This window comes from Miniopterus schreibersii (assembly GCF_964146895.1).
Source record: "Miniopterus schreibersii genome assembly, chromosome: 12".
In the NCBI taxonomy this organism is placed as follows: Eukaryota; Metazoa; Chordata; class Mammalia; order Chiroptera; family Miniopteridae; genus Miniopterus; species Miniopterus schreibersii.
In genome coordinates, this window is record NC_138112.1 from 36,538,070 (window position 1) to 36,563,369 (window position 25,300).

The 25,300-nt window shown below is 42.7% G+C and overlaps 1 protein-coding gene and 1 pseudogene across 3 annotated transcripts; both read right to left on the minus strand.

Moving 5' to 3' along the window:
• Positions 1–2,481: 2,481 nt before the first annotated feature.
• LOC308565094 (T-cell ecto-ADP-ribosyltransferase 2-like) lies at positions 2,482–10,435 on the minus strand. Of its 2 annotated transcripts, none has more exons than XM_081153898.1 (4): positions 10,338–10,435; positions 6,171–6,251; positions 5,112–5,823; positions 2,482–2,857 (listed from the first exon to the last, which is right to left on the minus strand). In XM_081153898.1, the coding sequence occupies exons 2-4, from the start codon at positions 6,231–6,233 to the stop codon at positions 2,790–2,792; spliced, it is 843 nt and encodes a 280-aa protein (XP_081010024.1). In that variant the 5' UTR covers positions 6,234–6,251; positions 10,338–10,435; the 3' UTR covers positions 2,482–2,789. The 2 variants fall into 2 exon arrangements, with proteins under 2 accessions (XP_081010024.1, XP_081010025.1); XM_081153899.1 differs by lacking the exon at positions 10,338–10,435 and adding an exon at positions 7,613–7,661.
• Positions 8,384–24,741, minus strand: LOC308565008 (leptin receptor gene-related protein pseudogene; annotated as a pseudogene). The gene is made up of 2 exons: positions 24,605–24,741; positions 8,384–8,821 (listed from the first exon to the last, which is right to left on the minus strand). The product of its transcript is annotated as a leptin receptor gene-related protein pseudogene (transcript).
• Between the last annotated feature and the right edge of the window lie 559 nt (positions 24,742–25,300).

Here is a 25,300-nt window from a genome sequence, read left to right on the forward strand (position 1 = left end):
TTTTCATTGCTTAATTAGAATAACCCCTCTTAACACTTCACCCCCGCCCTTTCCCTGGTCTATTCAAGGTTTAAAGAATTCCATTATTCTGTAAAACAAATATAAGGAAGCCCTTGATTCCCTGTGCCAAGTGCCCTGTGTGGAGCCGCGCTTCCTCCCAGGGACTTCCCTTTGCTGCTCTCACACAAAACACCACCACTCCACTTAACATTTACTGGACTCAGATTCAGCATAGTTGTTTTTTTTTTAATTTTCACCCAAAGATATTTTTTTCATTGCTTTTCAGAGGGAGTGGAAGGGAGAGAGAAACACCGATATGAGAGAGACACATTGATTAGTTGCCTCCCACACCAGCCCCGACTGGGGCCGAGGATGGAGCCTGCAACCAAGGTAAGTGCTCTTGATGGGAATCGAACCCGGACTCTTCCGTCTGAAAGCTGATGCTCTAACCACTGAGCCAAACCAGCCAGGGCAGATTCAGCATAGTCTTCATTTGTATTCCGTTGGGAACCCACAAGCTCCCTCATTTCTTCTCTAGAGTTCCCTCTTTCTAAAGTAATTTGAACCTTGTTTAATGATGTCAGCATGAACTCAAAACACTGACGCTGCTCTTCAACTTTTCAGTCTCTTCAAGGTGTTTTCCTACCTCTTCCCAAGTCAAGGGAAAGGGGCGCCTGGCCTGCCTAAGAGTTGCAGACCCTGAAAGTGTGCGCCACGCCGCCTGGTAGCGGAGCTGACGGTGACAGGGAAGCGGTGACAGGGTAGAGCAAACTCAGTTGCCCTTGCATCCTGAAGGGGCTCCTAAGTGTCGGGCTGAGAGCTGCAGCCCTCACTCTCTTCAATCGAACAAACACCCTAGCACTTTCCAATCTCTACACGAAGCTGCTGTGAGGGGGGAGGAGGAGAACCCTTCTACCCTTTCCTGCACACAAGCACTTCAGCCAGTGTGTCTCCTGAATGTTTCTCATTTTGCCATTTTCTAAGGAAATATCTGGAACAATTTAGTTGTTTGAATTCTAAGAGAACAATGTTGGTTTCTGCTGAGTCAGTATCTGGTATTTTAATGAGCTCAGTCTCTCTCGAAGCACAGGCCAAGTGTGTGTCCTCTGAATGTTGATTTTGTTTGACCAAGAGTCTTGCCAGAATCCTAAAGTTTGGACCCTCGATCTGATTGGGTATCTGAGAATCCTCCCATTCAGGAGGAAGAATGCCTTCTGGGTATGAACGTGCATTTTCTATGATCTCTTTCAGCTTCAGAATTAATCTTAACAGGTTTAACAGAAGTTGTCAGGGTCAGAGTGGGGCTGGGTGGAGCAGACAACCTTTGAAATTAGCTGCTGTTTGTGATTTGGAATTGGGGGAGGAAAGGCAAAGAAGGAAGTTACATCCTTCTAACCTTGCTTGTGTTCGTTTATCAGATAAGAGTTCTGCTTTATGTATTCCCCGGGCATTTTGCAACAATGTGCCTTTTCACCTAGGAGATCAACAGACATAAAATGGAATGCTTTATTTCATCAAAGTGGTTCTTTCTGCTGAAGTTGATCAGCAATCATAAATTTTTAATGATCCCTGTATGCCAGATGCTTTTTTTTTTTTTTAATTTAGAGAGAGAAAAAGGGAGAGGGAAAGAGAGAGAAAAACATTGATGTGAGAGAGGAACATCTATAGGCAGTCTCCTGCATGCCCCCTCCCAGGGATTGAGCCGAAAACCTGGGCATGTGTCCCAACATGAAAAGGAACCAGCAACCTTTCAGTGCATGGGGAAGACGTCCAACCCACTGAGCCACACTAGCCAGGGCTGTATGCCAGATTTTAACTAGCAAAGAATTTAGGGATTTATTGTAGCCAATTATGTGCAGACCTATGGGCTCTATCCTACCAGGAGTACTAGTTTTCATTGCTTAATTAGAATAACCCCTCTTAACACTTCACCCCCTCCCTTTCCCTGGTCTATTCCCTTCCTCTGTTTCTTACCTCTGTTTTATTCTTTGACATGAATTACATAACCTCAGTGCCTCGATAATAAAATTAGAAAAAAATAGAACTTACCTCATAGGGTTATTATGAGACTAAATGACTAACCATGTAAAGTGTTTAGAACAACGTGTATCTGATATATAGTAAGCACCCAATACATTAGAGCTACATTGTTATTACTATGTCAAAATTTTTTTCTTTATAGTTTGTGCTTTTTGGTCTTATTTAAAAAAATACTTCCCCAATCAATAGGGAGCTAGTATTAAAGAGAATTGGTTTGGTAACTGCTTGAATTTCTGGTGGGGTGGCATAGAGAGAAGGGTTTTGTTAACACAGCTCTTGTATTTTTGGCTCAATCAATCAGGGCTTCAAGGATATTTGTGAGAAGTTTAAGACAGGAACCCTCTCAACTGTGAAAATGCCAGCATCACATCTAATGCCTTGGGAGAATGTCCTGGGCAAATAGTACAACTTGTAGTAATATCTAGTCACAGAAAAGCAAGGTGTGATTATAAATGGTTTATTTCTTTAGATTACAACATTCATCAAAATTAAATTGCATTTTAAAGACTGTTACTGCTGACAGTGTGTCAAAGCATTGCTTTTTAATCATAGTGAAGTGCCGAGAGACTAGGGACTTATCTCAGGTAGTACATTTGAAGACAGAAAGCATACTGTTGCAGACAGACCCAGTAGATCCCTTAGATGTCTTGGGGGACATGAGTACTAACATAAGCCACAAAATGACCCTGTGTTCCTCCCTTCCTAATACCCCGTGCGGAACCAGGCACCAGGCAGGGGAAGGTTACACTCTACAGGAACAGCAGCGCGAGGAGGCCAGGCGGCAGCAGCAGAATGAATGCAGGACTTCCTCTCATTCCTGCAATGGGAGGAAGAGAAGGAAAGGTTCATCTATAGTGTTTCGTAAGACATGGGCTTCCCAAACTTTTCAAGTTTTATCCCAAGGGTCAAAAAACCAAGAGGGTAGGCTCTAGGAGTTCCTTATACTTTGCAGCAGTTAGATTCTCCTTTCGCCTTTCTGGGATTCCTGAAGTACTCAGGAATACCAGAGAGAGGGTGGACTGTGAGAACACATCCTTTGGGGTCTCTGAATTTAAGGCCACCTTGAGGGACTGAGTTCTTAAGGCTTATGGGCCGCTCAGACCCTCCCATCGCCACTTCTTAGGCCCCTGTGCTCCCAGCTACAGGTGACTCGGTAAGGAAGGCTTTCCCTACCTGCAGCCTACAGCCCCTGGCCACTGTGGCAGCCCCTCCATGCTTGTCTTTGTCGCCTTAGGAATACGTTTCCAGGTCTGGATCTCATGAACATTCATCTTTTACGGCAACACATATACTCCGTTCTCCACCAACTAGTGTTAACTGGAGTTCTGTCTCTGGGTGGGATCTGGCTTCCTCTCCTGAGGTTCACAGCTCAGCCTGCCCGAATCTGACTGAACGTCAAGCACTGGGCCTGAGATGGGGGGCAGCAGCTTTCCTTTGCTGGACTGTTTGCCTGGCTATCCTGTTTTTATTTGGTTTGATCTAAATTCAGAGTTTCTACATGTAAAAGTTGTGGTCCATTTCTACCCCAAACATTTCTCTCGTTTCCAGTAGCCTTTCAGAACATAAAGTCTAATTTGGTTGAAACTTGTTGGATACTCAGTCCCTCTGCAGCTCAGATCCACTTCTGGCTGGACCCTGGCATCTCAACAAAACTTAACTGACTTAAGCAACAAATCCTGGAGCCCTGACTCAAGCCAGGCATTAATGACAGGCCCTGGGTACAGAGGGGACAGGAAGACAAAGTCTATGGCATTAAAGAGATCACCAGACTGTAAGCAAATTATCATAGAAATGGTGAGTGTATGGCTGAGATACCTACAATGTTCTCCATGGGGAAAAAAAGAGGCAGTATTTGTTGAACAATATCTACGTGCCAGGCAAAAAGTTAAGAACTTCTTTAATTCTCACAGGCACACTACTGAGGTAGTACTATTTGTATCCTCATTTTACAAATGAGGCAATTGAGACACAGATCGCTCAGGTAACTTGCCCAAATTCACAGAACAAGCAGCAGATTACCATTGAGGTTGTCTGACCCCAAACCTGTAGTAAGGAGCATGGTAAAATCTTTCATTTTGCCTGAGAGTATCAAGGAAGGCTTATGATTGGAAGTGATATTTGCGCTAGGTCTTGAAAGGTAATTACTAAATTGACAGTGTCTTAGATAGGATGAAATATGACACAAAGTCAGAGATTTCAGGCCAAAGGAAAGATGGGTGTAAATGCATGGAAACCTGAGAGCCAGGACACCTTGGGAAAGGTTGGGTAAATGGAGGCAGCCCCTGGTGGTACTTTCTCACCCATCACAGGACTGGACAGGTAATAGCCTTCCAGCCATTACTGATATGCCTTCACTGAGGTTTGTGTCCTCTGGTTTCACCATCTCTAACCTTCATCAGTCTAGGTATCATCCTTGTGCATGTGGTCTACTATATGACCCATTTGTGCAAAACCTTTCAGCTCTTTGATCTCGTCAGCTCCAATACTATTCACCTGATTTTCAATCTAGTCAATTGCTTCTATGGAAATGTCCTCCAACCAACTCAGAACCCTTAAACTACCCACACTGGAAATCTCAAAATCCACCATCCTGTTTTCTAACCACACTCCTCTTTCACTCAGCTTTCACTCACTTTCTCCTAGAACACCTCACGGAGAACACCTCCCTTGGTCACCACGGCCACTGACTCAGTTCAGGTGCCCTCATCTCCTGGGAGGATTAGTGCAGTGGCCACACTGTTCTGCCTGGGACCAGGTCTCCCAACTTCCCTAAACCTTTCTTATACTCCCTAATATATCAGTAGTTCCCATAACTCATGTTCCCTGGTGCCCAGCAGATCTTTCTGACCTTTCTGCACAGCAGGGAATTTGAGAGCATGGCTGGACTAGAAACTTCCTGACCTGCTCACTATTCCGGGATATCAGCCCTGTCTTTTTAGGAACCCAATACTCTTCAGCAGTTGGTTGAAGGCCCCATTGTTCTCTACCCTGGTGGCTTCTGGCAGCAGAGCACACCCTCTTTTGTTTCATGATGCCTCCCCACTCCCACCTGGAACACAGTCCCGACTCACCTGAGCTGTTGAAATTGTTAGTGGAACTGTAGAAGCAATTGTAGTTACTCTTAAATTTTTTGGAACTGTTAAGTGAAATGTTATCGTTATTTTTGATGACCTGCTGAAACACCTCGTAGCCTGGAATTAGCACTTCCATTTCATTTGGATAGAAAGAGAATTTTGAAATGTCAACACCCAAGCAGGTTCTGATGGTAAACAGTGTTATGTAACCTCCAAAATACATAGCTACCTCTTTAGAAAAAGAAGATGAGGTAAATTGGCCAAAACGTACATTTCCTCCCCCATGATAATCAAACTTTGTTCCACAGCCTCTATAAACTGTGTAACACTCATTTTCTATATTGAGAAGTTGCAGAGCTCTTGTCAAATAATAATGGAAGGCTTTGAACTGAAAGTTACTTGGATTTTGACGGAATTCTCTTACAGCTTTGTTAAATTTTGTTGCAACGTTCCCAGTATAGGCCACTAGAGCTATTCCTTGGAAATCAGTGAGGTGTTTCGAAGAGTCTATTTGGTTCTTTATTTCATCCCATCGTTTTGCTGCCTTTTTCCATTCATCTCTTAATTCTTTATTCACTTCCAGTTCTTTTTTTAACAGCTGGGGTGCTTGTTTCTCCATTTCTTCAGTACAGCCCTCATACTGATCATCAAATGAGTTGTAAGCCATGTCTAACTTACATGAATCAGCTTTCTGTGCCCAACCGGTCACCTGTAAAGAAGAGGTGGTGTTCTTTGACCCATTCGCATGTGTTGGATGCTGCCCAGAGCCCACGGTGTGCACTTCTTGCTCAGCATGAAATTTGACATGGTCCTGTCATAGGACTCATGTATGGTACACACATGAAGACAGCCTTATTATACCATGAGTAGTGTAAAAAGAAAAAACTAGGCTTTGTTAGTCTGTTTTGTTTCCTGATATTTAAAAAAATCTTTTCAGATCCATGCTCTCTAACTGGCTTTAGCCTCATATTCAACTGTAGGAACTTGATAGTTTCAAAGATGTGAGGAGAAAGCAAGGCTAGCAGGATGGGGGTGGGAGGGAATGATATATGTTACCTGTTGTATTAGCCCCTGAGTTAGGAACAAAAAGAGAACTGCTATGGCCTGAAGACAGGTCATCTCCAAGTTCAAAGGTAACTGCAAATAAATATAAAATAATGAAAGTGAGGTGTGAGCATTTGTTTCACTGCGAGTGTGCCAATGACTGTCCCTACTTCAAATCTGGAAGTCCAGGCTCCTATTTATACTGTTTTCTGCACAGCTAACCAGGATTTCTGTCTGGGTCCTGCACGCAGGGAGGAGTGAATCTGACCTCTGGCCTTAGGTAGGGAGCTGGTAGGTAAAGAAACAATCCTGGTTGGAGGCAGAGCTGCGTGTCACATTTTAGTGGGCCCTTCACAGGCCCTGACATTTTACTCCCCCATAGAAAATTACTATAAGTCCTTTCAAAGATGTATTTGTGTGTGTGTGTGTGTGTGTATTTAAAGTGAAATTTATTGCAATACAATAAGTGCAAGTGTTATTAAAAATGGTGGTTAAAATTATAAAGTGTCTATATAATTTTTCTAATATACATATTGGAAATAGTAACTTCAAGAATTCTATATGTACAGAGAACATTGAAAACATAAAATCATGCACGAGATTAAAATATAACTTTGCAGCCCGGCCGGCCGTGGCTCAGTGGTTAAGCGTCCTAGGATCCAGGCGATCAGGGTTCGATACCTGGTCAGCGCACATGCTCTGGTTGCAGGCTGCAGCCAATCAATGACTCTCATCATTGATGTTTCTAGCTCTCTCTCTCCCTCCCCTCCCCTCTCTCTGAAATCAATAAAGATTTATTTAAAAATAAAATAAAAAATAAAATAAAATATAACTTTGCATACTGTCCTTTTAGGTATCACTTTTATCTTCTTGTCCCAGTATGATTCCAGAATATGAGGAGGTATGCTAATTACTCAGATTACAAACTTAAAGGGTCAGTGTTTTGAATGTATGTCAGTTATCACACATTAACAACACTCGAAAATCACTGCTTCTACTATTCTGATCAAATATTTCTAATTCCCATATGTTCCTTTCTCAATAGGTCTTGGACATAAAGTCGAGCTAGAAAAACTGTAATTATAGGATCCAACATGATATGTATTCCTAATGACTCACTTAAAAGTGGCCTAGCCTGGCCAGGTGTGGCTCAGCGGTTGAGCATGGACCTAGGATCCAGGTGATCGGGGTTCGATTCCCGGTCAGGGCACATGCCCGGGTTGCGGGCTCCATCCCCAGTGGGGGGCGTGCAGGAGGCAGCCGATCAGTGACTCTCTCATCACTGATGTTTCTATCTCTCTCTCTCCCTCTCCTTTCCTCTCTCTGAAATCAAGAAAGATATATTTAAAAAATAAAATAAAAGTGGCCTAAAGTGTTATTATATATATAAAAAGTTGTACATGACATAGAAGATAATAAATACATCAATATGTAAGTAAAATTAAGCAGCTCACCCTCTGCTTGTGTATTTGGTTCCATGTCTCTTCAGAAAGGAGGCAAGGGCAAGTCAGAACTGCTGGGAACGCTCCCACTGCTCCCAGCCAAACCAAATACCCACGAGAGTCTGAACTAGGCTGGGCCTCAGCCTGAGGGCAAGTGAAGAAATTTCCCAAATGAATAGGTGGCACCCAGAGAGGTGAAGGGTTCAGCAAAGGGAAGAAAAGGAAGCTAGCTGCATGTGATCTGAGTCCTCTATGACAGCGCTTTTCATCTTGGGATCTCATCAAAATGCACTGGGTCTGGGGTGGGATCTCGGGTTCTGCATTTGTAATAAGTGCGTAGGAGATGCCAGTGCTCTTGGTCTATGGACCACACTTTGAGAAGCAAGGGTCTACCATTCAAAGAGTGAGCCACCTCTGGGCCACAAGTGTATCTTAGAAATCCTGAGCAGAACTGAGACCTGCTCCTGCTCAAGCACATTCCCAGGCAAAAGGTGTAGATGCACTGCATACGTGAGCAGCTGGCTACAAAACCGTGTTAATGTATTTCCTGAGAGCACCATGACTACACGAACAGCTAAATAACTTAATTTACTGGAGTAAATGGAGCAGTCTATTTGCTGGTAATAAAATAAATCTTTCTCATGTAGTCCTCCTTAAAGTGGATATGATATAAAAATATTTTAAAAACCCAACATGTTGAATTTCATAGCAAAAGGTCACATGTGCACACACATATATAGTATAAATTTTAAGAAATTAAATGCACTTTATCAGAATGTAGTGCTACCACTGCTCCCAGCTAAAATCATCTCCTCTTCCAAATACAAGGAAAAAATCTTGACCTTGAATTGTAAGGAAAATGACTGCATTGCCTGCCAGCACAAGGCCACAGGCTCCCCGTTTGATCACAGCCACAGGAGCAAGGATAACAGGAAACCCAAAGGCAGAAACAGCAATTCCAGTAGTGAAAAAGCATACTAGTTCCTGACAGGCACTGCTTGTTGCATCAGAGTCATATGTTGCCCTTTGGCAATGAAATGGGGAATGGGAGAGATGGTGTAAAATATCAGGAAGAACAAGGGTCAGTAAACACCATAATCCTCTAAGGCACGTCTCAGCATAAGAAAAATCAGTCCAATAGCCCCAGTGAGGGATAGTAACCCAAGAGCTTTAATGCCCGCCCTTGTCTCCCAAGCTGGGGTTGTGGCTGCTTTCAGTTTCCTGCCACAGTCCCTACCCAGGCCCACATAGAGGCCACAAATGTGTGTGTTTTTTTTAAGTTCTTCGTAAAGTTTTGTTAATCTGGGACTCAAACTCAAGTCAATACTTCAGAATATCTCTCAGTGTTGTCAACTTTTACTTCAGTCAGGGAGAGCTAACATGCATGGAAGCTTTTGGGGTTTCTTGGTTGGAAGTGTTACAGGGCAGTAAGGAGCTGGGAAAATCCCAGGGCAAGTGGAATGAGGAAACTGAGACAGGAAAGTTAAAACAAGGCCAAACAGGGTGGCAGTTTGCAGTCAGCTTGTACATAACAAGCCTTTATCTTCCCCAGCCAAGGACACTTGAGAGCTAATGGTTAAAAGCCTCCCTGGCCCGGCCGGGCGTGGCTCAGTGGTCGAGCATCGACCTATGACCTTGGCGATTGGGGTTCAATTCCTGGTCAGGGCACAAGCCCGCCTTGCGGTCCCCTGTGGGGGTTGTGCAGGAGGCAGCCGATCAATGACTCTCTCATCATTGATGTTTCTCTCTCTCTCTTCCTCTCCTTTCCTCTCTCTGAAATCAATAAAGATTAAGAAAGAAAAAAAAAAAGAAAAAAAAGCCTCCCTAATGAGAGAATGCATGAGAGAATGCAGGAAGGGAGTGGGAGAGGGGAAAGGAAAAAAGGGCAGTTTTACTCCCTAAACAGAGAAGCCAGCAGTCTCAGGGCTTGGCAAGATAAAATTGCCAAGTGATTTCCATGAATTCTGGGAAGGCCACAACAAAGTAAAAACGGTTTCAGCAGAGGAATTTTGAGACCTAGACAGGAGGGTATAAAACGCCTTGGACCACCATCCAACTCAGACCCTTATCTGACTCGCTCTTTGCTTTTTTGATAAAGGTGCTTGCTTCAATTGCTTTAATAAAATTGGCTTTTCACAACACAATCAGGTCTCTTGTATAAATTCATTTATATGAGAAGACAAGGATCGAGGTTGGGGACAGCCCTCTCCCACTGACTCAGGGGGCTGTAGAATAAGACCTCTCTGGGGCCTCTGGGCTGCACCTCTAACAGGAGGAAAATTAGAAGTTGGTGTGGGGGAGTGGGAAAATTAAGTATACTCCTGTTCTGACCTGAAGATCTAGGCTCGACTAACCATAGGAAGAGGGAGGGCCATTTTGCACAAGGGACCATGAGACACAGGGACCCACAGTGCTGCCTCAGGATCCTGCGATACAAATTGCACAATCTAAGATTGAGTTTTTAAATTTAAAAAGGATGGATAGACAGTAAGTCTGTCCTTCAATATGTTTTCCTTTTCGCCAGGTCTGACCTCCCCTCCCTACCCAGAATATTTCTTATACAGAAATGATTTTGTGGCTTTGGCTCTTGATATAACTGCCACTATAGCAATCACCCCAATCTTCAGATATTCTCCCAGTCCCATCCAAACACCAGTCTCTCCTCTGGGGCCCTTCCTGATTTCCTCCCATTCAGAGACCCTTCCCCTTCAGAGAACAGAATTGAGTTATTAGGTACCTGATTTCCTGCAGGTACTTCGTGATTTGGTCCTGTTCAGTTTCTGACAGAAGTGCCTGAGAAAGCAGTGCTCTGGCCTTTTTATTTGGGGGAGAGATATACTTTCAGTTTCAGATTAGATTTGCTGCTTTGTCCGGAACTTGTGTAGGCTGTGGGAGCAGCAGGGGTGACTGCCCCTTCAATGTGAAGGGGAAAAGTGACCCATAAAAACTCAAGCAGCTAAAGTAAATCATTCCTGATATCTCCCTTTTCCCCACTTCAGCTTTCTTAAAAGTTGACAAGGACAAATGAAAAATCTTGCCTTCTCTACAATTATTAGTAATATCATTTATGTGTATGATAAAAAAAAATCCCCAAATGTGTACTTTTTTAGGATCATGCAGTCTGGGAAAATATTTTATACTAAAGGTGGTTTAAATTTGGTTAATGTCTTTTAGCATTATTAACATAAAAATATTTGTTTTGCCTGGGTTTACCAAAAAAAGGTTCATATTATGTCTGTTATGTCTCTTAAAAACATGAGTGTATTTGCGAATGAAAAAACCTGTTTCTAGAAGTTATAAAATGTATTCATAAATTTGCTAATCTAAAGAATGCTAGCTGTGACTAAAAATTACGGTTTCTAAGAATTAAGAATTGTAATTGAAAAAAACTGTATGGTTTTGGTAATACAAGGTATAAGGTATGAGGATATATTTTTAAAGAAATAAGAAGAAAATAGGTTATTCTAAAGTTGGTTATTTCTGAATGAGTTAAAAAGAGGCCAGCCCGGCTGGTGTGGCTCAGTGGTTGAGTGTTGACCCAAGCAAGAATCAAGAGGTCACCAGTTGGATTCCTGGTCAGAGTCATGCCCTGATTGCAGGTTTGATCTCCAGTAGGGGGCGTGCAGGAAGCAGCCAATCAATGACTCATCACTGATGTTTCTATCTCTCTCTCCTTCTCCTTTCCTCTCTCTCTAAAATCAATAAAAAACACATTTTTTAAAAAGGGAGCGGGAAAAAAACAATTGTTATTTCCCCACAGGAATCCTGGGTACAATTGACAGTGGGGAACAAATTAATTTTTTAGTTGATACTGGAGCTACTTATTTGGTTCGAAAGTGGCCAAAAGAAGTCAGGCAACCATCTCAGTATCAGGAATTGTTGAACAGATTCAACAAAAGGCCTTTCTTCTACCTTCCAAGTGTTTAAATTTTAAAAGACTTTTTTTAAAACCTAGAAATGGCTTTGAGTTATCGCAGTGGGTTCCTGGAATACCTTGAGGATGTGTTTCCTCTCCTTACAAAACAGAAATTTTAAACTAATTAGGCCTACTTGATATACTTGAAGGACATGGGAAGCTTTGTCAAATAAAGAAATGATAACTATTTTATTTTTTAAGTATATCTTTCTTGATTTCAGAGAGAGGAAAGGAAAGGGAGAGAGAGAGATAGAAACATCAATGATGAGAGAGTCATTGATCGGCTGCAGCCAGCAACCCAAGCATGTGCCCTGACAGGGAATCGAACCCTAATTGCCTGGATCCTAAGTCGATGCTTAACCGCTGAGCCACACCCGGCCGGGCTATTTTCTATTTGTATTCAGTAGGTAAATGTTTCCCCCTTTCTTTCTTTGGATGGCTAAAATTCGGTTGCATTTCATAAAGGCTCTAAGATGAGCACATGGAACAGAGCAACTAGTCGCTTGTGGTGGACAGCTCAGTAATGCATCCCTGTCCTGGCTTCCCCATTTCCCCTCTTATGCTCTGTGACCCAGAAGGCAGAACTCCGCAGCTGGATCGAGGGACTCACAGGCCTGTGTATCGGTCCCAACTTCCAGAAGAGTCTGTATATAAACTTTTGCTTCAGGGAACCACAGAATGAGAGATACAATTCCTTGCATGTCTGAAAATGTTTCTATTCTATCCCACACTTGATTTTGTTTGGCTGGATGTAAAATTATGGATTAAAAGTATTCTTTGGAAGGCATCTGTTTTCCCTATTCTCTCCCCACCCCCAAAGCTTTGAGAATCTTCTCTTTATCCTTAGTTTTCTAAAAATTTCACAAGAACGTGTCTACATGTGGGTCTCTTAATTCTTTATACTGGAAAATTGGTGGCCCCTTTAATCTGGAGACTTGGTCTTTAACATCCAGGAAAATCTCTCATCCTTATTCTTTAATGATTTCTTGCCTTTGGTTTTCTTTCTGAAGGAGACCTTTTTTATTAGAAGTTGTACTTCCTAGACTAATCTTCTATTTCTGTTATCATTCTCTCATATCCTGTGTTCTCCGACCTAGGAGATGCACATGAATTTATCTTCTAACCTTCTATTGAGCTCATTAAAAATTTAGCAAATATGTTTAATATCTAAGAGTTCATTGTTCACTTCTGATTGCTCCTTTAGTTACTTATTTATTTATAAATTTTGTTTATTGACTTTTAGAGAGAGAGAGGAAGGGAGAGAGAGAGAGAAACAGCGACTTGTTGCTCCGCTCATCTATGTGGAACAGCACTGGCTGACTCTTGTATGTGCCCTGATCGGGGATCGACCCTGCAACCTTGGCGTATCGGGACAATACTCCAATTAACTGAGCCACCCTGCCAGGGCTGATCGTTCCTTTATAAATAATATGTTACTATTTTATCTTGGTCATTCTCTTTTATCTTGAAGGCTTTCTTCAAATGTCTGGTTATCTTTGTCATGTTTATATTTAAGAACAAGACCATAAAGACCTGACTTGGTAGCTTTGGGTACATACACTGGCTTATTATTTGTACTTTACCTTGATGTGGATGAATGCAGGTACCTTTCCACAAGGGTCAGTACAGGTTAATGGCTATTCCTAGGCCTAACTCAGCTGCATGGATCTAAATTTCTCTTTTCTAGAAAGAGCTAGAGAAGAAAGACTGGGCCAAAAGGTGACTTCTTCAAATGGGATAGATGTAACATCAGTCACATTAGGCCTGCATGTAACCAGGGCTCAGATATTTTGGGGGATCCTTTGCACCACCCTTCACTCCCACTACTCTTATCCACTGAAGAAGAATCTTTATCTTTGGCCTTGTTCCATCAAAGCTATTCTATCAGAGGAGAGTGGCTCATTAGTCTTTGGCTTATTTCTCCCAATACTTAGTCTTAGGAATAAGGACCTATCACTAGTTTAATGCACATAATCGCAGATAAAAGTTTAGGAAATATTATCTACCTTAAGGAATTCATATATTTGTCTGGGAGGGGCCCCCTTTAATATTTTGCTTGTCACATGGTTGATGCTCAATAAGTGTTTTTTTAATCAATGACTCTTGATTTGCAGATGCTTAAATGAACCCTCTTAATGGTCAGGATTCATTCTAGAGGTTGGACTTGGACTCATTATGCAGATGACATTAAGTAAACAGTAGAGAGATTGTATCTATAGAGGCTGAGGAATAGGTAGAGCTTCTTGCTAAAAATTTGGAAGAGAGAAAAAGTTACCAGAAACCTTGCCTACTTCTCATTCTCTCTAATCTTGTTTCTGAATTGATAAAAAAAAGTAACTATACAAAATGTTTACAGGGCATTATATATAACAGTGAAAAAATCAGCAACAGCATGACTATCTAAAGCTAGACGAACAGCTAGTGGATAAAATGATGACTATGCAAAAAATTACACACTTATATTTATATCGAGAAATAAAGACTATAAAGAAACATGAGGAAATAAAAATAGTTTCTGGTTTGGGATGCTTGGCCTTAAGAGTAAAATGAAGTTTTTTTTCTCTTTATGATGTTATAAGCTGGTGCTGTTATAAATACTGAAGACTTAGCCTTTATCTCTTCCCCAAACTTGTACAAAATTTGGGACAGATAGACAGCCAGCAAACCTTAACTATAATACAGTAGCCAGAAAACTGTTTTCTGAACTGGGGGTGGAATGACATTTCTTCTGACCTCTTCCTTTCCTTTCCTAACTTCATTCTTAGAATAAAGTGAAATTATATTTAACATTTCTACACCACAAAGTGGTGTAAAAAAATCATCTTGGTTTCCATCCAGAAGTCTGCTAATTTAGTAAGCTGACAGAAGTTCCTCAATGCTCTTACAACCGTGCATCCTCTTGCACAATATATGTTTATTATTTATTTTTAAAATATGTTTTAATATTTTTAAAATATGTTTTGATTTCAGAGAGAGGAAAGGAGAGGGAGAGAGAGACAGACAGAAGCATCAATGATGAGAGAGTTATTGATCGGCTGCCTCCCGCACGCCCCCCACTGGGGATCGAGCCCAAAACCTGAGCATGTGTCCTCACTGAGAACTGAACGGTGACCTCCTGGTTCATAGATCAGTGCTCAACCACTGAGCCACGCCGGCCGGGCCACAGTGTACATTTAAAAAGAAGTTTTGGTCTTCTTTCTATGCAATGAGGCAGTAGAGAAGTGTCCCGTGCAGACACAGAGATGAAGATCTTTGTGAAGACCCGGACCAGCAAGACTATCACCCTCAAGGTTGAGCCCAGTGATACCACTGAGAGTGTCGAAGCTAAAATCCAAGATAGGGGGGCCATCCAGGCTGACCAGCAGTGTCTGATTTTTGTGAGCAAACAGCTGGAGGATGGCCGCACTCTCTCAGACTACAATATTCAGAAAGAGTCCACCCTGCACTTGGTACCTCATCTGCCCCAGTGTCATCATCAAGCCCTCCGTCTGTCAGCTTGCCCGAAGTGCAGCTGTGGTAAGATGATCTGACACAAGTGTTATGCCACCTGCCTGCACCATCCCCGCACTGTCCGCTGCCATGGGAAGTGCCATGGCACCAACAATCTGTGCCTCAAGGAGATTAAATAAGGCCCCTTCACCACCTTCTTGGGCCTTCAGGACAGCCTTCTGCCTGAACCCCATGACCCTGGGGCCTCAATAAAGTTTTCCTTTTGTTGACTGGAACAATAAAAAAATAAAAAGAAGAAGAAGTTTTAATGTCATAGGGCGATGCTTACTTGAAAGTGAAAAGAGAGTAGGATATAAATTTTTATGTACTAAACTGTTTAATAATAATAGCAATTGCCATTTACCAGGTGATCTTCTAATTGTTTTACATGTATTAACCCTTCTGATCCCCACACAGCCTTAAAGGATAGGGGCAATTTTTGCTCCCATTTTATAGATGATAAAACGGAGGCACAGAACACTGGCTAGATGGCTCAGTCGGTTGGAGTGTCATCCTGTCCACCAAAAGGTTGCAGATTCACAAGTTCAATTCCCAGTCAGGGCACATACCTAGGTTTTGGGTTCAATCTCCCATCTCTCGCATCAATGTTCCTCTCTCTCTCTCTCTCTCTCTCTCTCTCCTTCCTTCCTCTCTCTTTCAAATCAATAAATATATCCTCAAGTGAAGATTAAAAAACAAACAAACAAACAAACAAAGGCATAGAGGAGGTGGGACTTGCCCAATGTCATGCAATCAATACATGGGGCAGGAGCTAGAATTCAAATGCAGGCTGTCTGGTTTCAGAATCCATGCTTGTAACCAAAAATACTTAGGACAAGGTACATGAAAACTTTGTGGTTACCTCTGTGAGTTAGGATTTTGTTATTTATCCTAACTTACTACCTTTCAGCTTTCTGACCATTAGTGCCAAGTTGTTTCCCAGCCTCCAGGCCTTTTCATTCCAATAGGCAGCTCTTCCTTGACTTGCTGTTCTGTTAATTGCTATTCAGTCTTCTACTCTCCGCCTAAATATCTTTTCCCATGAAGCCACCCTGAGTTCCTATGCAAAGCTGGATTATTCACAACTTCCTGTTCGTGCTTCTTTTTTCTAGCATTGAGCACAACTGTACTTAATAATTTCTGGAGTAAGTTTTTTAAATAGCTGCCTTTCCTGCCACCCCGCTCCTCCTCTGCTGTAGGCTACGTGAAAACCAGGTCTGTGTCTATTTCACCTTCAGATGCCCAGAACAATGCCTGACCCACAGTAGATGCAGGAGAGGGTCTTACTATGTAGCAGACCAGCAGAGCAGACAGGTTGGGAGGAGGCACAGACTGGGGGTCCCTCTCTCTGTGTTCTAATATGGATGCAGTGGAAGGTGCTGGAATCAGACAGATAGCCCTGAATTAAAATATCAACTTGGCAAGCTGTACAAACTTAGGCTACAACTCTCACATTCTGAGATCTGCTTTCTTTCCTATAATATTGGGTTGATAATACTACCTCACACCTATAAGAGTGCATAAATAACACAAAGTAGGTACTCAATAGTTAAATGGATTTATTAAGCATTTGGAGAAGAATGAAATGTGAATATTTTCAAGTTTCTTAACTTCTCTGTATCTGTTTTCTAATATATAACATGAGATAATAAATGAACAAATACATCTATTTTATGGGTGTATTGTGAGAATTCAAGGATATAATTTATACAATGCACAGAACCTGTGACAGGCACAGAGTAAATGCTCAATTAAGGTTAACTATGATTGTTATTGTTAAGGGTAAAGCACTTTCTGCAGTGCCTGGTGCACAGTGGATACTCCTAGACAGAGGGGCATAGTGTCATTGACTTGTCCTGGGCTGAGTTCCATCCAGTTCCTCCTAAGGCTGTGTCCTGGCCCTGGGTGCACTCCCAGGTTCCAGAGTTGGTGAGTAAGTACCACCCCATGGCCACCATCAGCTACTACAGCCTCAACCTCAGATCATACCCTGCTCTAGGGTTGTTCCATCCAAACATTAGAACACCCCTGAACATTTCCTTAGGAGACCAGGAACAGTGGAGACAGAACAGAGGGAATAGATTTGAGAGATAACCCAAGAAGGTATATTCGACAGGATTTTATGACCAGTTAAGTGTCCAGGGGAAGGGAGGTGGATCTGTCTAAGAGAGTGGTTCTCAATAACCTTGGGTTGTTGCACTGGCAAGCCTGATGGGCTATTTTGCGTAACAGAGGACATTTGGCAATGTCTGGAGACATTTGTCCCAACTGGGGTAGGGGTGCTACTGGCATCTAGTGGGTAGAGACCAGGGTTACTGCCAAATGTCCTGCACTGCACAAGACCACTCCCCACAATAAAGAATTAGCCAACCCAAAATGTCAAGAGTGCAGAGGTCAATACATCCTGGTCTGGGATGATTTTCAGAGTTTTACCTGGGCATTCAGGGCATCAAGAAAAGCTGTGAAGCCTGGCCGTGAGGTTCAGTGGTTGAGCATCGACCTGTGAACCAGGAGATCTCAGTTTGATTCCCGGTCAGGGCACATGCCCAGGTTGGGGGGGCCACATCCCCAGTAGGGAGCCATGCAGGAGGCAGCCAGTCAGTGACTCTCTCTCATCATTGATGTTTCTATCTCTCTCTCCCTCTCCCTTCAATAAAAACATTCTGAAATCAATAAAAACATTTTAAAAAGAAAGAAAAGAAAAGCCTGCCACATGAACTGTTACTACCATATACAGCTCAAGGATTAGATAAGTCTGAGGAAAACCCTACCCAGGAACTAACACAGCCTATAGGATTCTCTAGAATCACAGAAGGGGAAACATTATTATAGATCATTTATTTCTTTAAGTTATTATATTTATAATCATAATATATATCTTTAATACTATTGCTGATGGTGTATACAGTTATTAATCACACTGAAGGACTTAAACAGAATATACGTCATATTAGCTAGAAATTCTCAAAACAGATCTCATAATGTAAACTCAGGAAGCAGATGAGGCCTGTTGTTCAGCAGGAAGCAGCAGGTCCAGGAAGGTAAACCAGGAAGACAGGACCTTCCTGTGTGCCTGGAAGGGAAAGAAATGTTTCAGAACATAGGCCTTTTAGACCTTTCTAGCAACACACACTTCAATCAATAATTCAGGCAGAGGGGCTCTCAGGTCCACTCCTCTGGACTCCCAGCTGGAAATCCCTCTCACTACCAGGAATTCCTGCAATATCTAGGAAGATTGCAAGGACATTGTCTTTCAGTTCTTGTTCTCTCTATTGGAAATTCCAACCTGAGAGTCTCAGGTAGTTGAGCTGGCAAGCCTGATGGACAATTTAGCCCCTCCTACTTCTAGATTATGGCTCTTCAGGCTGCAAGTCCTCAGCTCTGAGAGACTTAGCACCTTGGATGCAGCTCCCTGTAAGAGAGACTTTTCCTGTGAGGGCCTGGAGTGACTCTGGCCATCACAGAGGTCCCTCTGCTTGTCTCCCTCCACCCTGAATGTATCTCTGGCTCTGGCCTCACTGAAATCCTATTGTTTGCAACAAATTCTTTCTCTGACCAAAGTTGTTGTGAGATATTTGTCCTACTCACATGTTGTTTGTTTTTTCTGACTCTTGATGAAATCTAGCTTCTTTACCAGTATTGGGTGGTAATCCTTACATTCCAATGTTGGGTAACGTCTCTCTTCTGCTGGCTTACTTACCTGTTCCCATTAAGGCCTGATGTGAATTTAAAAAAAAATTTTTTTAAACTCCTTGGAAAATTAAAATTCCCCTAGAATTGAAAACAATACTGAAACCGAAAACTCTTGAATTTCTGTTTTCTGTCTTTGGAATGCTTCTATTTTTAGAGACATTTCAGAGCACACTTTCACGGAAATACCTTAGAATCTAAACAAAATTTTAAATGACTCCACCTTTGAAATCTTGAGGTCCACCCTCTTGTTTTCTGATCACACTCCCCTTCCGTCCAGCTTTCAGGTTCTTCCTCCTAGAACACTAGTTCCCAATCTCCTTCAATCACATGGCCACCCCCTCAGGTCAGACACCTGGATATTTGCCCTTATTTTAGTGCAGTAGTCACACCATTCTGTCTGAACAGGTCTTCTGACTCCCCTGACTCTTTCCATTGCCACGCATTCTGGTATTTTTCCATAACTCATGTTCCTTGTTATCCAGCAGATCTTTCTGACCTTTCTGCACAGCAGCGAGGCTGAGAGCTTGGCTGGACTAGAAACTGCCTGAGCTGCTGTCTACTCCAGGACGTCAGCCCTGCCTTTTTAGGAACCTAATACTCTTCAGCAGTTGGTTGAAGGCCCTGTTGTTCTCTGCCCGGTGGCTTCTGGTACCAGAGCACTCCCCCTTCTATCACATGATGGCCCCCCCACTCCCACCTGAAACACAGTCCCAGACTCACCTGAACCTCTGGAGAAGTAGTTGAAAATACTGTCTGTATGGTAGTGAGAATGTGGGCCCCTTCCCAAGCTCCGCCTCCCCGCCCCACCCTGTGGGACTATGATTTAGGCCATCGGTAAGTGGACTGTGAGAACTTGGGAGCCTGGCCAGCTCCTCAGGGGTCAAGAAAGGGCCAAACAGAAATTGCTTCCAGATTGAGCCCAGACTGTCAACAACTGCAGAGAAAGAGCGTTTCATCTCACACAGCTTGTGCTCCAGCATGTCCATCCCAAACCCCCACCCCAACTCCCCGCATGCCTTGTTTTCTGTACTCTACATAACCTCATCTTGAGAAAGCCTGAGAGGCAAGGAAAACTTTACCACCCGGCCACCACCAGTGAGCATGTGCGTAAGTCCTAATAAACCCACGTCTTTCACAGCCAGTCTTCGGTTATTTCTTTGGAATCGGCAAGCCGTACGCTGAGGTTTTCTCAGACCTCGGCTCTTTGCATAACACTGTCATATAAAATAATATTAAAGATTAATTTTTTATCTTTTGACAAACTGTTGACATTCCAAAACTTATAGCCTGGGATTTGCACTTCATCTTAATGTGGATGAAAAGCATATTCTTTAATAGAAATTCTTGAGAAGATTCTGATGTCAAAAAATGGATCCTCTCTGCTAAATTAAGGTGGATGAGTAGCTATTTGTTGAGAAAAAGGCGTAAGGCAAATTGCCCGCTGTAATGAATAGCCAGGCACCTTGTGTGAGAGCCTCTATGAACTGTGTGGCACTTCCCTGCATTGAGAAGCTGAAGAGCTCTTTTCAAATAACGGAAGGCTTTGAACTGAAAGTTAGGTGAATTTTGATGGAATTCTCCCAGCTCCAATCAATTCTGCTGCAGTGTACCCAGTACAGGCCATGAGGGCTGTTCCATGGGAATCACTGAATTGCTTATTCTGTTTGTTTTTTCCCTTCCACTTTCCCTCTGCCCCTTCACATTCAGTTTTAAATTTTTTATTTGCTTCCAGTACTTTTTTAACAGCTGGGTTGACTTTTCCTCCATTTCAGTACAGCCCACATATCAATCATCAAGCATGTTGCCAGCCATGTCTACACTCTGAGCTCACAGAATGGGCTTCTTGCTCAGAATGAAATTTCATGCATTCTTGCCACAGAGCTCATGTATGAAACATGTATCATGAATCTACACTAACTTCCTTATGAAGAATGAAATTGTATGGCTTTTATTTAGCTTTATGATTTAAAAAAAACTCTTCCTATCTAGGAGCCATAATCTCTAACAGACCCTAGTCATGACTCTACTCCAGGGGTCTTCTTGTTCCATGAGAGACGAAGGGAGCTGTTGGGAGGATTATAAAAGCTATGAGTCCTCTCTGGAGAAAATTTCTATGGACACAAAATATGCATTCAATTTTCAGGTGCCCAAGAATCTCTATTATCGTACTCATAAACCTATAGCTAAGAATCTATGCCTTTCTGGACTACTTAAATGTATTAAAAATAACTATAGAAAGACAGTGTCCATTACAGGGAGATTTATTGGTTAGACATGCATAAAGAAAAAAGAAATCATAGAGACACACACTATCAAGGTCCATCTAAATATCATCCATGGGAGAGAGGACTCTGGACCAAAAAATTCATCAAATGTTTTGGTCCTGGGAGCAGGATAAGAGTGTCGTCCTAACTTAGTGTGAAGCCATTAACCTCTCAAATGATCAAATTCCATTTGTTTTGATGTTATGCATGCCAGACAAACTTCTGATTATAATTTGATTCCTTAGGTAACCTGCCTATGGGGCAAAAGTGCTCTGAACAGAGAATATAAGTATCCAGTCAATCCCCTCTGCAGAAAGAGTTCCAGTTGAATTAACAAACCTAGTTAGGTATTCTTTTTTTAAAATACAGAAGTCTCTGTGAAATTGATTAATAAGAATCCACACATAAAAATGATTCTAGGTGTCTGAACTTTTGTAGCAGAGGGAAATACCTCTATAAAAGATTGATCCAGGTTTCTAAGCCTGTAAGGCAAAGGAAAGACGATAGGTTTATCAAAGTTCTAATTTAATTCTCCCAAATGTGTTGTCTTAGGACAAAGAGTCACTGACTTTATTAATTTTACTCTGGGCCTAAATGAGAAGAGTCAGATATGGAATTTTGAGACTCCTCTGCACAACAAAGGGATTTAGGCTATTTATATACTTTAGGAGTTACAGACACCAGTCATAGTTATGCAGTTTCCCATGACAACCAATTAGTATGCAATGCTTTGAGATTCGAGGTTTCCTATCACAGGAAATAATATTAAAAATTTGAAGACCCAATGTTTTAAAAGAGACTTTTCAGGTAACTTTACAAAACAATAAAATATTGAACAGGATGGCTACAAACAAAAATCCTGTTGTGAGAGCTATAGTCTTGTGACTACTATTCTCAGCCTTCATCTTTCTCTAACAAGGTCTTGAGAAGGGTTTCATTGCTCTGAGTTTCATCTCTGTCTTACACCTTAATAACACTTCTCTCTCTGCAGTTTCTTTTTACAGGCAACTAATAGATAAGAAGGCTGCAACCTCTGACTTCAGCAGGATTTTATTAGCCAGAACTCAATGAAAACTGCAATATTTGGCCCGGCTGGTGTGGCTCAGTGTTCGAGCATTGACCTATGAACCGGGAGGTCACAAATGGATTCCCAGTCAGGGCACATGCCCGGGTTGTGGGCTCCATCCCCAGTAGGGGGCGTATGGGAGGCAGCCGATCAATGACTCTCATCATTGATGTTTCTATCTCTCTCTCCCTCTCCCTTCCTCTCTCTGAAATCAATAAAAAATATATAAAAAATAAAATATTTGTAGAAACCTAGGAATTAATACATCAAATGTGAAAATAGTAAATTGTAAGAAAAATACTCAAATATCACTCAGCATATGAATGGTCTCCGAGGTCGAGTCTAAACTCTCAGGCTGGTCTCTAAGCAAATTGTCCTCCACTCCATCCATGTATCCACTTCTCCCTCAATCCCAGGCCAGTCTCTGCACCAGCCAGGCAAAGTGCCTTAGTGTGGGTTCCCTCAAAAGCTGGCTGGCTGCAAGATTCCAGTGCAGGTAGTTTATTTGGGAGATGCCGGCGCCACCTGCAGGGGAGTTAGGGAAGTGACACAGGGAAGGGCAGGCCGCCAGAAAAGGGAAAGCTGCTAAGCCAACTGCCACAGAGACCAGCTGGGAAAGGGTGCAAAGCATGCCTCAGACTCATCTCACCAGAGAGAGGGGGGAGCTAGAGCCATTTACACCAGGTCTCATCAGTCATTGGCAGAGGGCTGATTCGGGAAATGTTCCTCCTCCGGCACTTCCAGCTTGCTGAGTTTGGGTGAGTGAGACAGCTTTCCGTGGTTCTGGAACAGCCCTCAGGTCCGGAGGCGGTTGTCTGAGGAAGGTACAGGCAGGGCGCTGGGAGCGTCTGTATCGTCTGTATATAATGCTCTATAAACATCCTGTACAGTGACATTTTATTTTATTATTATTTTTAATCCTCACCCGAGGATATGTTTTTACTGATTTGAGAGAGAGAGAGAGACAGAGAGAGAGAGACATCGATGTGAGAGAGAAACATTGATCGGTTGCCTCCCATACCTGCCCTGACTGGGAATCACAGCACAAACTACTACCCTTTGGAACAAGATTGAACTAAAGAAGTGGTACATGATTTTTAAGGACCACATTTCTCTGGGAACTATGAAATCCATGAGGGGCTGAACCTGGAGCTTTATTACCAATAGAGCAGACTTCTTCTCCCCTGCACAACCCTCCCCTCTTCTCCCACCCTCAACCCCCACACTGGTGTGGATGCTTGTTTTTAAAAAGTCATGTTAATAAAAACTTAGAAACAGCAAAAAAGAAAAGAAAAAGATACACACTGCTTTGCATTATTACTGATTTAAAGTTTTATATAATGATCAGCCCAAACTTTGTGAGTCGAGCAGTGATATTTTGGCAAAACCCCAAAATGTAAGCTATCAGAATAGGCTTGGGGAAAAAGGAAATTCTAGAAAGACACAGGTAAAACATGGGAAATGTTTATAAGAGGTAGAAGGTTACTTGTGGAAGGTGGGAAATATTTGTAGAAAGTAAGGGTAATTTGTAGGGTAATTTGTTAGATAGAAGATGAGACAGATGCACTATGGAAATGGAAAAATGTAAGTAAAGAAGTGGAAAAGTAGTAGGTGGGCGCTACTGAGCAGAGAGGACATCTATATTACAAGAAGGGAAGGTATCGAGGTTAATTAATAGAAACAAAATGCACAATGTTATAAACTCGGGTTACGGTGTACAGGTCACCAAGTCCTTCTGAAGAGTGAAGAGGCGGAGAGGCGCTTGTACACTGCTTGAGAAAAGTGGGAACCGGGCTGGGCTAGCTGTCAGGCTGAACAAGCTCAGAAAACGTACAAAGTCAATTAAGGTAAATGAAAGTCAGAGTAACAGAAAAAGAGAACAGTAGGTTCTGAGAGACGTGCCTGGTAATTAAAAATAGACTCCTTTCAAAAGAAGATAAGGAATCAAAGAGTTATGTAAAATAGGCACAGGGATGAAAAGACAAGGATATGAAGGTTTGCCTAGGTTTACTGGTGTCTTAGCAATAGGTAGACGTACGCCGAATGCAAGCAGAGAAAACAGTCCCCTGCCGGGAAGCAGAACCAGGGCAGTGCAAAAACAGGCAGGCCAGTCAGACATCAGCAGTTGCAAGATGTCACTGGAAGAGAACATCCAGTGCTCATGTCACTGTGCCCAGCAGGCAGCCAGTGTGCCCACTCAGCTGGAGTAGGAGGACACTTCTGCTCTCCTAAAGGCCTCCTGTCCATGGGAGTCATGAGGGAGGCCTCCGTGCTTTCTGAGCAGTGCTCCAGGCTCCTTCCCAATGTGCACGCTCTGGGCAAGAGCTCACACCCATCCTCTCCCGAACACTTGCCGCTGCTTCGTGACTCTCTGCCTCGGGCCTGTCAGGATGAGTCTCATTGGGCCCTACAGCCCTGTGCACGTAGCAGTCACCCAAGTCACCCTCATTCCCCAGGTCTAATCCCCATTCAGCCACACCTCACCTTTTCTGACCCCATCTGCTATAACTTCTCATCTCCTGAAACCTTTCCACTATGTCCTGAGCTCAAGGTCACTCATCTAGAATATTCTGTACCCTCCCCCTTTTTCACGAATGTTCTCTTCATCTTCTTGCTTTGCGATGGAATTCTCGTCTGAAGACACTGCTTTCTTTGCTTGCTCGCCTACAGCCCTTGTGTCACTGGGCTTGGAGGGGAGTTCCATGTTCTCCATGTTCCTTATTGCTTATTCCGAGTGCCCTTGCTTCTATAACATGAAAAGACTGTGCTATCCACAATCCCTCTGGTAACTTGGGGGTAGCATTTCTACCCCCTCCCGCATGCTTTGAATATTTTAGCTCCTGGATCACTCTCTCCAACACTCCAACATCATTCCTGGGACTTCCTCACCCACATTGATGATTATCCAGTGCTCTGGGCTCTAAGTTCCTTGATATTTTCTTCCCCATGAACTCGTTGTCCATTCTACCTAAGCCATGCCCTTCCATGGTTGTAGTTGAGACCTTGTCATTACAATAACTTCAATCCCACCACAATTTCTATTTCAAATATTCTATTCTCTGACCACACCTCTTTTCTAACCTAGATTTCCTAGAACACAGAGCCAGCCTGGGGCAAAGCCTATGTGCTGATGCTTTATTGGGAAGAAAGCAAGAGTGAGGGAAAAGGGGTAGTCAGGCAGGGAAGTCAGGAGAACACCTGCAAGGTGGTGCTTTACTGAGCTGGCACCATCTTCACAAGAATATTCAATGGGCCCGGCCAGCATGGCTCAG